Source organism: Podarcis gaigeae (genome assembly GCF_964106915.1).
Source record: "Podarcis gaigeae genome assembly, chromosome: 18".
NCBI classification, from domain to species: domain Eukaryota; kingdom Metazoa; phylum Chordata; class Lepidosauria; order Squamata; family Lacertidae; genus Podarcis; species Podarcis gaigeae.
The window spans coordinates 4,298,142-4,311,766 of NC_139696.1; the positions used below are offsets into that span (position 1 = coordinate 4,298,142).

At 52.7% G+C, this 13,625-nt stretch overlaps 1 protein-coding gene across 1 annotated transcript in view; it reads left to right on the top strand.

Annotated features, from left to right (window-relative positions):
• Positions 1-1,489: 1,489 nt before the first annotated feature.
• The window catches only part of HCN2 (hyperpolarization activated cyclic nucleotide gated potassium and sodium channel 2), a 52,392-nt gene continuing 40,256 nt past the window's right edge, over positions 1,490-13,625 (top strand). The window contains exon 1 of the mRNA XM_083720289.1: positions 1,490-1,959. Within this exon, the coding sequence (XP_083576415.1) occupies positions 1,586-1,959 (374 nt within the window). The 5' untranslated portion in view covers positions 1,490-1,585. The remainder of the gene's footprint in view (positions 1,960-13,625) is intronic.

Here is a 13,625-nt window from a genome sequence, read left to right on the forward strand (position 1 = left end):
GAGGCTGCTGGTCCCTTATTTTCAAATCTGTAAGTTGACAGCTATGTCTTAACCTGAAGCACCACTTGAGCTAATGGGATCTCCTGCTGCTGCTGCACGATTTCTGTTCTCACCCTGAAGCAAAGTTCTTAACCCGAGGTACTATTTGTGGGTTAGCGGAGTCTGCGACCTGAAGTGTATGTAACCCGAGGTAACACTGTATAAACTAATCGCCAAATAGCACCTTAAACCTGGGTTACCGCCGCCATAATGGGAAGTCGAGGCACCATTTTTTTAAAAAAGCACCATTTCTTTCACCCCCCTCCACTTTTGACTTTCATTCCCACCTCCTCCTTTCTTCCCATTTATTCTTCCTTTCTCTCCTTCCTTCTGCTTAACCTTCTTGCCTCCCTCTTTCTTTCCCTCCTGTTCCTTCCTTCTTCACCATCTCCCTTCTCCCCTTCTCTCTGACCTCCCTCCCCTCCCTCTCCCTTTACCCCTCCCCTCCTTCCCTCTCTCTTGACCTCCCCTCCTCTCCATCTTTTGCCCCTGTTCCCTTCTGTTTGACCTCCCTCTCCCCTCTTGACCCTACCCCTCCTTCTCTCCCCCATCCTTTGTCCTTGTCCCCCCTCTCCCTGCTTGACCTTCCCCTTCTCTCCATCCTTTTGCCCTTGTCTCCCTGCCCCGTTTGACTTTTCTCTTCCTCCCCCCTCTTGACCTCCCCCTCCCTCACCTTCTCTCCCCTCCCCCGTTTGACCTTCCTCCCCTCCCCCTCTCTCTTGACCTTCCCTCCCTCCCCTCCGCCTCCACCCTTTGCCCTCCTTTCCCCCTCTCTCTTTGACCTTCCTCCCCTCCCCCCTGTTTGACCTACCTTCCCTCCCCCCTCTCTCTTGACCTTCCCCTCCCTCCTCTTCTCCCCCTCCCTCCTTTGCCCTTCTCTCCCCCTCTCTGTTTGACCTTCCCCTTCCTCCCTCCCCCTCTCTCTTGAACTCCCCTCCCTCCCCTTCTCTCCCCTCCCCCCTCTGTTTGACCTTTCTCCCCTCCCCCTTTTGACCTTCCTCCCCACCCCTCCATCCCTTGCCCTTCTCTCCCCCCCTGTTTGACCTTCCTCTTCCTCCCCTCCCCCTCTCTTGACCTCCCCTCCCTCCCCACCCCTCCCTCTCCATCCTTTGCCCCTCTCTCCCCCTTCCTCTTCCTCCCCTCCCCCCCTCTCTTGACCTCCCCCTCCCCCCTCTCTCCATCCTTTGCCCTTGTCCCCCCCTCCCTCTCTTTGACCTTCCTCCCTCCCTCCCCCCTCCCCTGCCAGCCAGCCCCTCCCCCGGCCCTCGACGCTCCTCCTCCCCTCCCCTCCCCGTCTCTGCCTCTCCTCCCCGGTCTCCTCCGCCGTCGCCGCCGCTGCAGCAGCAGCAGCCGCCGAGGGGCTGGTGGGGCTGGCTTGCGCGGCAGGTCCAGCATGCGGACGGGCGGCGGCGGCGGCGGCGGCGGGGCGCCCACTGCAGCATCCGCAGCATCCGCAGCATCTTCGGGGCGCGCCTCTCCGGCCGCGTCCTCCCCGGCGGCGTCTCCGGCCTCGAAGGGGCGGCTGCTGTCCCTGCGCGGAGGCGGCATGGGCAGCCGCGCCGCCAAGGGGGGCTCCCCCAACGGAGAGTGCCGCCGGGGGGGCGGCGAGGAGGGGGGCGTCAGCGGCCCCGATCCGCCGCCCTCTTCCCAGCCCAAGGTCTCCTTCTCCTGCAGCGCCGACGGATCCCCCAAGGCGGCCGAGGAAGGGGCGGCGGCGGGGGCGGCGGGCGCCCCGTCGGAGGGGGGCGAGCCGGGGGGCAGCCAGGCCAGCTTCATGCAGCGCCAGTTTAGCGCCATGCTCCAGCCGGGCGTCAACAAGTTCTCGCTGCGGATGTTCGGCTCGCAGAAGGCCGTCGAGCGGGAGCAGGAGCGGGTCAAGTCCGCTGGAGCCTGGATCATCCACCCTTACAGCGATTTCAGGCGAGTGGGCCGCCTTCCCTTGACCCCCTGGACTCACCTGTGTGGGTGGGAGGGGACTCACCTGGGGTGACCCATCTGCGATTTGGGGAAACAGGGAAGGGGGGGTCTGGGTTGGCTTGCCATGGAGATACATACCTGCAGTGATTTCAGGCCAGTGGGCCTTTTCCCCTTGACCCCTGGTCCTCACCTGTGTGGGGAACTCACCTGGGGGTGGGTACTACCTGTAGAGAGGTGGAGCACCTGAGGGGAACTGTCCTTGCCAGGAGGGGTTAGAAACCGACAGGGATTTTAGGCAAGCTTACAGCATGCCTTGGGGTGACTCACCTGCGATTTGGAGGAAGGGGGATACATACCTGTGGTGATTTCAGGCGAGTGGGCCTTTCCCCCTTGACCCCTGGTCCTCACCTGTGTGGGGAACGCACCTGGGGGGTGGGTACTAGCTGCAGAGAGGTGGAGCACCTGAGGGGAACTGTCCTTGCGAGGAGGGGTTAGAAACCAACAGGGATTTTAGGCAAGCACTGGGGGGAGGGTGTGGAGATAGGGGGTAACTCACCTGCGATTCGGAGAAACAGGAACAGTGGTCTGGGTTACCTTGCCTTGGGGATAACTACCTGCAGTGATTTCAGGCAAGTTGGGGAGATCGGGGGTAACTCACCCCTGAAGTAACTCACCCCTGAAGTAACTCACCCCTGGGGTAACTCACCTGGGGGAGTGTTCTACCTTCAGCAATTTGGGGAAACGGGGTGGTGGTCTGGGTTACCTTGCCTTGGGGATAACTACCTGCAATGATTTCAGGCAAGTGGGGGAGACTGGGGGTAACTCACCCCTGAAGTAACTCACCCCTGAAGTAACTCACCCCTGGGGTAACTCACCTGGGGGGGTGTTCTACCTTCAGCAATTTGGAGAAACAGGGAATAGGGGTCTGGGTTACCTTGCCTTGGGGATAACTACCTGCAATGATTTCAGGCAAGTGGGGGAGACTGGGGGTAACTTACCCCTGGGTAACTCACCCCTGGGGTAACTCCACATGGGGGAACTACCTGCAGAGATTTGGGGGTAGTGGCGGAGTGGGTAGGGGAGACTCTGGGAGGAGGGGGGAATCTCCTTGGGAGGGGGGGTAAGCAACTTCAGCGAATTTTGGCAATTTGGTTAACTCACCTTGGGGATAACTACCTTGAGATTTGGGGGAAGAGGCGGTTTTTGTAGTAATGCATATTGGGGGGTAGGGCGTTAACTACCTGCCGCTTTTTTGGGGTATGCAGCAGAGGGAGACATAGAGTATCTAAACTTGGGGGGAACATACTTAGGGGGGTAACTGCCACAGGGTAGTTACCTCTGGTTTGTACTGACAGTGAGCCTTAAGGCAATTTTAGGCAAGGACAGGGATTCTCTGCCGCCCCCCCTCTAGCAAGGGAGGAAATAATTCAGGGGTAACTACTTTGTCTAGGGACAGAAAACCCTATACAATATGTACTTGAATATATCGGTCACACAGCAAATTCAGGCCTAGCAAGGGTTTTTTCCCCCACTCCTTGCCCCCCCCGAATTGAGAGAGGAGCAACTCGGAGTAACTAACCCAAAGTAACTACCTCAGTTAGGGACGGAGGGGGATATTCAGCGTGGCCGAGGCATCATGGAGCAATCTGGGCTGGATCCCACCTGCGCAAGGTCCCCTGGGGGTGGGAGAGAGGTAGAAATCCTGGAGGGGGGGGGGTTGGTGACAGAGGGTCACTTTTCCTTCTGGACCGTCCTGTTGTGATTTGGGGAAAATCAAAAAAACCATGGAAGACATGGCAACCTCTGGGTAACTACCTCGGGGTTACAGATGAGCCAGGGCTTTGTACCGATCGAACGGCGCAAGGAGATTTCCGGCGAGTCAAAATTTAGGGGGTTAAATTGGGTGGAAGATCTGGGGGGGGGCAGTAAAAAAGGAAGTGTGGTTATTTGAGGGCAACTACCTTGGTGGCAGTAATCTGGGGTAACTACCTCTGGCGGGGAGGGGGTGAGCGGTGGAAAAGATGGAAATTTGACTCCCTAAGTGGTGGAGAATGTTTTGTACTGCCAGTTGTCCCCGTGGGTGATTTAAAGCAGGGAACGGGGGGGGGGGGCAGAGCTGTCCGGGTGAGGTTAACTACCCTGGGGGGGGGGGTTGGCACTGAGAGGTAAGGATTTCCTCAGCCTTACGGTTCCTCCAGGGATCTACTCTAGGGAATCTTTAGGGTGGGGGCTCAAAGGCAGGGTGGGGGGAGTCGTCCTTTTTCTAGGGAGCAGAGAAGGGCCAATTTGGAGGCAATGGGGACAGGATCAAAAATGCACCTCTCTCTTTAGTGATTCTGTTTAATTCAGGGGTGGGGAGACAAGAGTTGGCAGTTCAAGGCAGTGATTTGGGGGGGGGGGAGTGGATCCAATGCGCGTCGACTTGAAAGCAACCCCCTCTCCCCTACCCTTGCGTAGGCAAGTCTGTTTTAGTATTGTTCCCCTCCAAAGTTAATAATCAGCCAGTATAATTTGGCCCCTGCTTGTGGCCTGTAAGGCAGAGGGGTGTGGGGGTGGGAGAGCCTTTGGCCTACTGGGTGCCGCTGAACTACAACTCCCATCAGCGCCCAGTGATGATGGGAGTTGTAGTTCAGCAATCTTGGAGGGGGGCAGAGGTTCCCTAGAGCCTAGACTAGATGAGGCTTGGAGTTCCCTCCCAACCTGATGGTTCTAGATTCTTAAACCGTCCAGTGGTTTGAGTGGAGGGGGACGTTGTTTAGGGTTCAAGGGCAGCGCAAGGTGCCTTTCTATGGGGTGGGGTGGTCAGGATCCTCACTGGTCAGTGACTTGGGATAACCTTGGAGGGTCGTTTCCCCCCTTCAAAGGGTGTGTGTGTGTGCAAATATTTGTGAGATGTTAAAGTTTGAAACCCTTAAGCTGATGGAGTTCAGCTCCACACAGCAACCTTCTGTGCAGAACGTGGTATTTGCACTGAAAATGACTTTGCAAAATTCTTGATTTAACTCCAAGAAGGTCTGCTGGGGTGCGGGGCGGCGTTGGCAGGTGTGGGGTCACCTCTTAAGCCTCTCTGTGGGAGACGGGCCTCTAGAGAAGTAAGGTAGGGGTCCTCTGGGGTATGGAGCCGCCAATCACCTTTCCAGAGGCAGAAAACTGGGGTAAGCCTGGGGTAACAGAGACCGGGAGTTGTGTCTGTTTACCCCCTTTCCACCCCAAGGTAGCTGGTTCACTTTCTGAAACCATTAAAAGAGGAAAATCGACCTTTGCCCACCAACCCAATGTACGATTCCACCTCTGGGATTTGTGGAGGGTCAGTTTGAAGCGCTCCAGAGTTTGTGCAACTATTTAAAGGTAATTAGGTCCGGTCCGTGTCCGACTCTGGGGTTGCAGCACTCATCTCACTTTACTGGCCGAGGGAGCCGGCGTACAGCTTCCAGATCATGTGGCCAGCAGGACTAAGCCGCTTCTGGCGAAACAGAGCAGCGCACGGAAACGCCGTTCACCTTCCCACCAGAGTGGTACCTATTTATCTACTTGCACTGGTGTGCTTTCGAACTGCTAGGTGGGCAGGAGCAGGGACTGAGCAACGGGAGCTCACCCCGTCGTGGGGATTTGAACTGCCGACCTTCTGATCGGCAAGTCCTAGGTTCTGTGGTTTAACCCACAGCGCCACCCGCTTCCCTATTTAGGGAGACCCCAAAATGGCAGGTTGGGGGTGGGCGGAGAGGGGAGGGGAAGCAGCTTGCCACGAGGTTTGGGGGGAGACGACAACTTGATGGCCTTAACCTCACCTTCGGTGTCCTTCAAAATGGGTGGGGTTTTTCCCCTGCAACGCTGGAAGGGGACCCCAAAAAGCGTTGTTTGCCAGCAGAGATTTGCCGAGAGCACACCGGCTGAAATTAGCTGGCTGCTATTTTCAACCGGTCTGCTCTGAGCAGTACCTGATGTTGGAGACAGCTCCAGGAATCCGACCCAGATTTAATTTACTTATTCTATACCCACCTCCTCCCCGCCCCCCCGCTAAAGATCTTTTAATCTCCACAACGACTCTGCGAGGTAGACTAGGCTGAAAGAAACGGCGAGTGGCCCCCCTTCAAGGTCACTCAGCGAACTTCATGGCCGGGTGAAGGGGGGAGAGATTTGAACCCTGGTCTCCCAAGTCATTTCCAGTTACTCCACATATATATTTTTTTTATTTGGGCCTGTAAAGCTGGACAACCCCTGCAGCGATTTTGGGGTGCTGACCCCACCCATCTTCAGATTTCGGGTCCTTGTAAGTGTATGTGTGCAGGGAAAAGATCTCTCACCCCTTTCTTAATAGTTCTGAAGTTTTACGATGAGGTGGGGGGCAATATCTAGTTTTTTGTGTGTCGGTTTTGCTTGTGATCTCCCCCCCCCCTTTTTCACAGCAGCTTCAAGTGGAGGAATGCTCCTGTATCAATTACCTGTGTGTATTAATCCCTGTTATTATTTATTATCCTTGTTATTTTGTTGGGTTGGGGGGGCGAGATATGTTAGGGCAGCTGTGCAAGGAAAAAGCGACTTTCCTGAGTTCCTTCTGTTGTTATGGGAAATTGGGGTGCCCACCGGGCAATGACTTTGGGGGCAGATCCCCCCTGGGCCCCCTCTTCAACCGAAGGCTCTGGCGGGGAGGGGGGCACCTTCCCAAATGTGCCCCCCTCCCAAGGACCGGCTGGCTGGGAATGAGGATGGAGGAAGACCTTAGAATGGGTCTGGGGGGGTTCTGTTTGAGGGAGAAGCTGGATTGACACTTGAGTAACACCAAAGGAAGGAAATGACTCGGTGTGTGAATTTTTTTTGGGGGGGGCGGCTTTACCAGGTCTGGGAGGGGTGGCCCCCACCACGAGTCGAATTAGCCAGCAGGGAAAAAAAATGTGCATTTCATTTTTTGTGTTTTTAAAGGCTTGAATTAGGAGAAAAGGTTATCTCTCTTTCTCTCCCCCCCCCCCCCGATCTCCCCGGGACCTATGCGTCTTCCTTCTCCCACCCCCCTCGGTTTTTGGTACCCTCCTGCGCCCCCACCGCTCCCCCAAATTTGAAGAGAACAGGATGCTGTTGCTGGAAGGGCACCTTGAGACGTTCGGAGGGAAGATGCTGGCTTAGATCATGTATTTGGGGGTGGCAGAAACGAGCTGCTATTATTTTTCCCTTCCTGTATCTGCACCACAATAGATATGTGTCTGATAACTAATCTCACCCCCCCCCACACACACCCGGCCCTCCCCAGTTTTCTGGATCTCTGACAATCCCCACAATTTGAGAAACGCAACAGCCCCTTTATAGTATAAGCAGTTGCCTGGGGGACTGGGGGGGGCGGAGAGAATCCATCTTGAACAAGGATGTTCATTGTGTGTCCCCCCCCCTTGTATTTTTTTTCTGTGCGTGGTTCCCGCCCTCGAGGTTGTGTGTTGTTGTGGGGGGGGGAGGGCAAGCACAGGATCATAATATAACTCATCCTTTTGCAAAAAAACCACGGTCAGGCGATGGATAGATTTGGGTGGTTGTGCTCTGTGTGTGTGTGTTTTTTTTTGGGGGGGGTTGCATCTAGAGGCGTTGCAGGAATGCTGATATTCCCCCTCTCATCTCAAAACTGCCCCCCCTTTGCATGCTCTTAAACCACTAATCCCTGCCAAACTACATGTGTCCTTTTTTTTTTTTTTTGGACAGGATTGCAAAAAGACATAGATTTATGACACCAATTCCCTCCTAATTTCTGTGCAAAATGCCTGGGCGCTGAACTCTCAATTTGCCGGCTTTTTCTGCGGTGTGTTGCCCCCCCCTTCCCTCTCTGCTCCCAGCCCCCTCCCTCCCTTCTCAGGTGTGTTTATAAACTGAATCTGGCGTGCCTTGTATTTTGGGAGGGAGACGATGGAGTGTTGCTGCTGACAGCGATGCTGTCCGCCTCTGCTGAATGCTCAGGAATGTATCTGGAAAATCAGTTTGGGAGGGGGGCTTTTCTGAGACTCGGGGCAGCGCCATGCAGTGGTTAGAGCAGGTTTCGGCTGGAGATTTTGGACTGAGGCTAGAGGCTGTGCTACAGACAAGGGGGACAGAGAGAGGCAGGACCACACTCTATTTATCAATCGCATGATTCACTAGGCGACTTTGGCCTGGCCTACCTTGCAGAGCTGTTGTGAGGATAAAAAGGACCTTGGTTCCCTTGACATTGTTTTTTTTTCAAAGTAGGAAGGGTTCTGTTAGTGATTCTTTTGAAAGGTCCCCATTGTTGCAGCTGATTCCTCGTGCGAGGGGAACCAGTGGCTGGTTCTCGAAAAACTGGATTGCAAAGGCACTCTGCGCATGCACAAGGAACTTAGTGGCCAAAGTTTATTTCGATTTCATAATAATAATAATAATAACTTATTATTTATACCCCGCCCATCTGGCTGGGCTTCCCCAGCCACTCTGGGCGGTTTCCAACAGAACACTAAAATACAATAACCTATTAAACATTAAACGCTTCCCTATACAGGGCTGCCTTCAGATGTCTTCTAAAAGTTTGGTAGTTGTTGTTCTCTTTGACATCTGGTGGGAGGGCGTTCCACAGGGCGGGCGCCACCACCGAGAAGGCCCTCTGCCTGGTTCCCTGTAACTTGGCTTCTCGTAGCGAGGGAACCGTTTGAAATTGGAGCTCAGTGGAGGTGACCAGTCTCCCACCACCCAGGCCTCACCCCGTTTATCTTCCAAAAAGTGGGGGCACCCCCCCACCCCGAGACCTCTTGCTGATGCCAGCAAGAGATTGTTGGTACTGACCTTTAAAGCCCAAAAATGGCCTCGGTCCAGTATACCTGAAGGAGCGTCTCCACCCCCATCGTTCTGCCCGGACGCTTAGGTCCAGCACCGAGGGCCTTCTGGCAGTTCCCTCCCTGTGCGAAGTGAGGTTACAGGGAACCAGGCAGAGGGCCTTCTTGGTGGTGGCACCCGCCCTGTGGAATGCCCTCCCACCAGATGTGAAAAAGAAAAACAACTACCAGACTTTTTGAAGACATCTGAAGGCAGCCCTGTTTAGGGAAGCTTTTAATGTTTAATAGGTTGTTGTATTTTAGTGTTTTGTTGGAAGCCGCCCAGAGTGGCTGGGGAAACCCAGCCAGATGGGTGTGGTATAAATAATAAATTATCATTATTACTATTATTATTATTATTGAAACTGTGTGGCAGGTGCTGTATTGATGCCAGAAAGGGACTTTGCCCATGCAGAGAGCTTCCAGGTTTAAGCCTTAGTTCAGGGGCAGGAAAACCTCAGGTCTGGGAGCTGAATGCGGCCCTCCACACTCCGCCACCCGGCCCTCGAGAACTCTCCCAAAGTCACACCCCTCCCGGGTGCTGTTGCTTCACATCCATGTGTCTGAATGGGATGTGTACTCAACCTCTGCCTCTCGCTTGCCCTCGAGGGCCACCTCCTTTTCTGGGCAGCGACTCAGGGGCCGCATGCCAATGGTGGGTGGGGCCAGGTGAAGCGACAGGTGCCAAAACGACCTTTACCTGGGGAACATCTGAGTTCAAGGGCAACATCCCAGGCTGGCAGAAAGACTCAAGGGGTGTGTGAGGAAGGCGTGGCCTAGGGGAGGGGCGTGGCCTAGGGGAGAGTCACAGGGGCCGGGTGAAGGTACAGAGGGCCGCATTCGAAACCATCCCTGAGTTTGCGACTCCCTGTTTCTGAAATCCATGTCTGTCAAAAGTTAGAATCGGAAACTTTGGATCTGATCAGATGCTGAAATAAACATTAGGGGGTTTTTTTGTGTGTAAGGATTTTCTGTTTTGATTTTATAATGGATATAAAAGAGGGAGAACAGCTATGCAGGCTTCCTCAACCCCAGCCCTCCAGATGTTTTGAGACTACAGTCCCCATCATTCCTGACCGCTGGTCCTGCTAGCTAGGGATCATGCGAGTTGTAGGCCAAAAACATCTGGAGGGCCGAGGTTGAGGAAGCCTGAGCTATAGCAACAGATGAAAATTAAAGTATTAGGAACAGCCTTGGGTCTTATAATGGGCAACCTCCTATTTTACGGATTCACAGGGGTGTGTGTTACTTTATTAATCTTCCCCCAGCGCTCTGTTTTGGCAGGTGTTTTTGCAAACCACAGCTGGACGTTTCATGAGCAACCTTTCCCCCCTTTTTTTTTTTGGTTAGATCGTTTTTATTAATTTTCCAATAAAAGACATCCAATTAACATATCAAATCATAATCACGAGCACCATTTCCAATAGGTCATGCCGTTCTCCCTTGGGGGGTGGTGATTCTCCCAGTTTTGTAGCCCTACAGTGGTACCTCGGGTTAAGAACTTAATTCGTTCCGGAGGTCCGTTCTTAACCTGAAACTGTTCTTAACCTGAAGCACCACTTTAGCTAATGGGGCCTACCGCTGTCGCCGCACGATTTCTGTTCTCATCCTGAAGGAAAGTTCTTAACCCGAAGTACTATTTCTGGGTTAGCGGAGTCTGTAACCTGAAGCGTATGTAACCTGAAGCGTATGTAACCTGAGGCACCACTGTACTTTACAGGACTGTTGTGAGACTCTTCAAAATCGTGTCTGGATGATGCTGAGAGAGGGTGGGAAAGTTCTGTACGGTTGCAAATAATTACGATTATTACCCTGCAGACATGAAGCATTGATATTTGGCTCCCTGCCCAACGCTTTTTAAAATCTGATCAACGTAATAGAATCTGCTTTTAAGATGCAGATGGCTTAATTTTTTATTTTTTAATAAACACACCTGTCCCTCTGCAAATTGAAACGGACCAATGGGCTGGCCTCTTTCTTGCGCCGTCTCAGAAAGCACCATCGTTATTTGTGGTTCAACGGCGGGGAGGAGGGAAGCGAATGCCAGCCTCCGGCACCCGATAAAACGTTAAATATTCTTTAAAAATACTGTCTGATTAGGAAGCAGCTTGGATAAGCGGTTGTAGCTTCTTAGAAGCCGCAAATCCAATTGAAAGCGGTGGGTGTTTTGTGTCTTATTGCAGATTGCTGCGTTGATTTTAAGACCTAAAGAGGAAAGTCTGGGATGTGCATTTGACTTAAAACGGTGGCAATATAGGCAAAGATGGACGTAATTTATTCAGAGCCTTAGAAGCTCTAAAGCAGAAGGCAAAGGAGTGTGGCTCCCGATAACTTTCTGATGTGGCCCTTCAGTCTCTTCCCCCCCCCCCATGCCAAACCCTCTTCTGAGCTGCACCCCTCACCAGTCCTGATTTGCAGCCCCCCATGTGAGCAAAAGTCACAGGGTTTTTCAGTCAATCAATCAATGCTGATTACGGCAAACAGCCAGTGTACTCAAGTCAGAATTTCTGCATTTTGGACTTTTTTTAGTTTAGAGAAAAGGGGATTAAGCGGGAGGCATGCGCTGTGGCTTAAACCACAGAGCCTAGGATTTGCCGATCAGAAGGTCGGCGGTTCAAATCCCCGTGATGGGGTGAGCTCCCATTGCTTGGTCCCTGCTCCTGCCAACCTAGCAGTTCGAAAGCATGTCAAGTGCAAGTAGATAAATAGGTACCACTCCGGCGGGAAGGTAAACAGCGTTTCCCTGAGCTGCTCTGGTTCTCCAGAAGCGGCTTAGTCCTGCTGGCCACATGACCCGGAAGCTGTACGTCGGCTCCCTCGGCCAATAAAGCGAGATGAGCGCCGCAACCCCAGAGTCGTCCACGACAGGACCTAATGGTCAGGGGTTCCTTTACCTTTTAACTGTTCCTAAATGGGATGCGGGTGGCGCTGCGGTCTAAATGGTCAGGGGTCTCTTTACCTTTACCTATGATAGAAGTTTATAAAAATGATCCGTGGCCCCAGAAAGAGGATAGAGAAAAGTTTCTCTCTTTCATGACACTCTGGGATCTCCAACGAAGCTGAATGTTGTGAGACCCAGGACGGATAAAAGAAAGCACTTATTCACCATGCGAACTATGGAACTCACTGCTGCAGGTGGCGACTTTGAAAGCGGATTAGGCAATTTCATAAGGCTTCTGATGGTTATACTTTGCCTCCACAAGTTGGTTTGGGGTTTCTCTTTGGGCTTCCTGTTTGGCCACTGTGAGAGCAGGCTGCTGGGTGGTCCCGATCTTTAATATAAAGAAAGAATATTCCTGTTATTTGATTGTCAAGGATTTTCCGGATTTTCCAGGCTTTTCTTGAAAACGACGGTTCTATTGCATACGTATAATAAAGGAGTGCCAAATCATATAAAAATTGTACGGAGGTTCTGGTCCTCTCCAAAATCTCAAATTATATGTAATTTTCTCCGTTTTTGCTATATTAGGCAAGCATCCAGATTTTGAACTGTTTCCCAATTCGTTGCAATTGCTTCTTTCACTGCCAAGATAATATAGAAGGCCAAGATAATTTCTCACCAACGTCAATCGAATGCTAGCATAGATAGTGAACCATTACTATATTTTTGAACATAAATCTTACATCTATCCCATTTTTCCATAAATTTTTGTTTTGAATTGCCTCTCAGGCTGTTTGTCAACTGCGCTGCTTGAGTTTCCTGGCTGACTCTTGTTGTTGTTTAGTCGTGTCCGCCTCTTCGTGACCCCCTGGACCAGAGCACGCCAGGCGCTCCTGTCTTCCACTGCCTCCCGCAGTTTGGTCAAACTCACGTTGGTAGCTTTGAGATCACTGTCCCACCATCTCGTCCTCCGTCGTCCCCTTCTCCTTGTGCCCTCCATCTTTCCCAACATCAGGGTCTTTTCCAGGGAGTCTACTCTTCTCCTGAGGTGGCCAAAGTCTTGGAGCCTCAGCTTCAGGATCTGTCCTTCCAGTGAGCACTCAGGGCTGATTTCCTTCCGAATGGAGAGGTTGGATCTTCTTGCAGTCCATGGGACTCTCAAGAGTCTCCTCCAGCACCAGAATTCAAAAGCATCCATTCTTCGGCCATCAGCCTTCTTGATGGTCCAGCTCTCACTTCCATACATCACTACTGGGGAAACCTTAGCTTTAACTATACGGACCTTTGTTGGCAAGGTGATGTCTCTGCTTTTTGAGATGCTGTCTGGGTTTGTCATTGTTATTGCTTTTCTACTTTTCTGACTCTAGTTTCCCTCAAAGCCACAGGGATGGAGGAGGCAGTGAGTCAGGCAGGAGCTCTGAAGATGATGATGCAGTGCTTAGTTAGTTGCATGCAAAGCTTTCCGGAGAAAATGCATGCAGGGGAGAAAGTGCAGGGAAACACCTGTGCAGCGCTGCGCCAACAGCTTCCACAGGCGCTCTCAGTCTTTGTTGCTCCAGTGCGGAAGCAACAGCTCCCTTATAGCTCCAAACTCTGTCTCGTGTGCAGGCTGAGACCCTGCCTGCCTGCAAACTGCCTCGCCAGAGTGGTGCATGCTCTGGTTATCTCCTGCTTGGACTACTGCAATGCACTCTACGTGGGGCTCCCTTTGAAGGTGACCCGGAAACTGCAATTAATCCGGAATGTGGCAGCTAGACTGAGGACTGGGAGCGGCTGCCGAGACCACATAACACCGGTCCTGAAAGACCTACATTGGCTCCCAGGACGTTTCCGAGCACAATTCAAAGTGTTGGTGCTGAACTTTGAAGCCTTAAATGGACAGGGGGCGGGCAGGTGTGGGGGACTCCCTGGTCCTGAATGGGGTCACTGTGCCCCCGAAGGACCAGGTGCACAGCCTGGGAGTCATTTTGGACTCACAGCTGTCCATG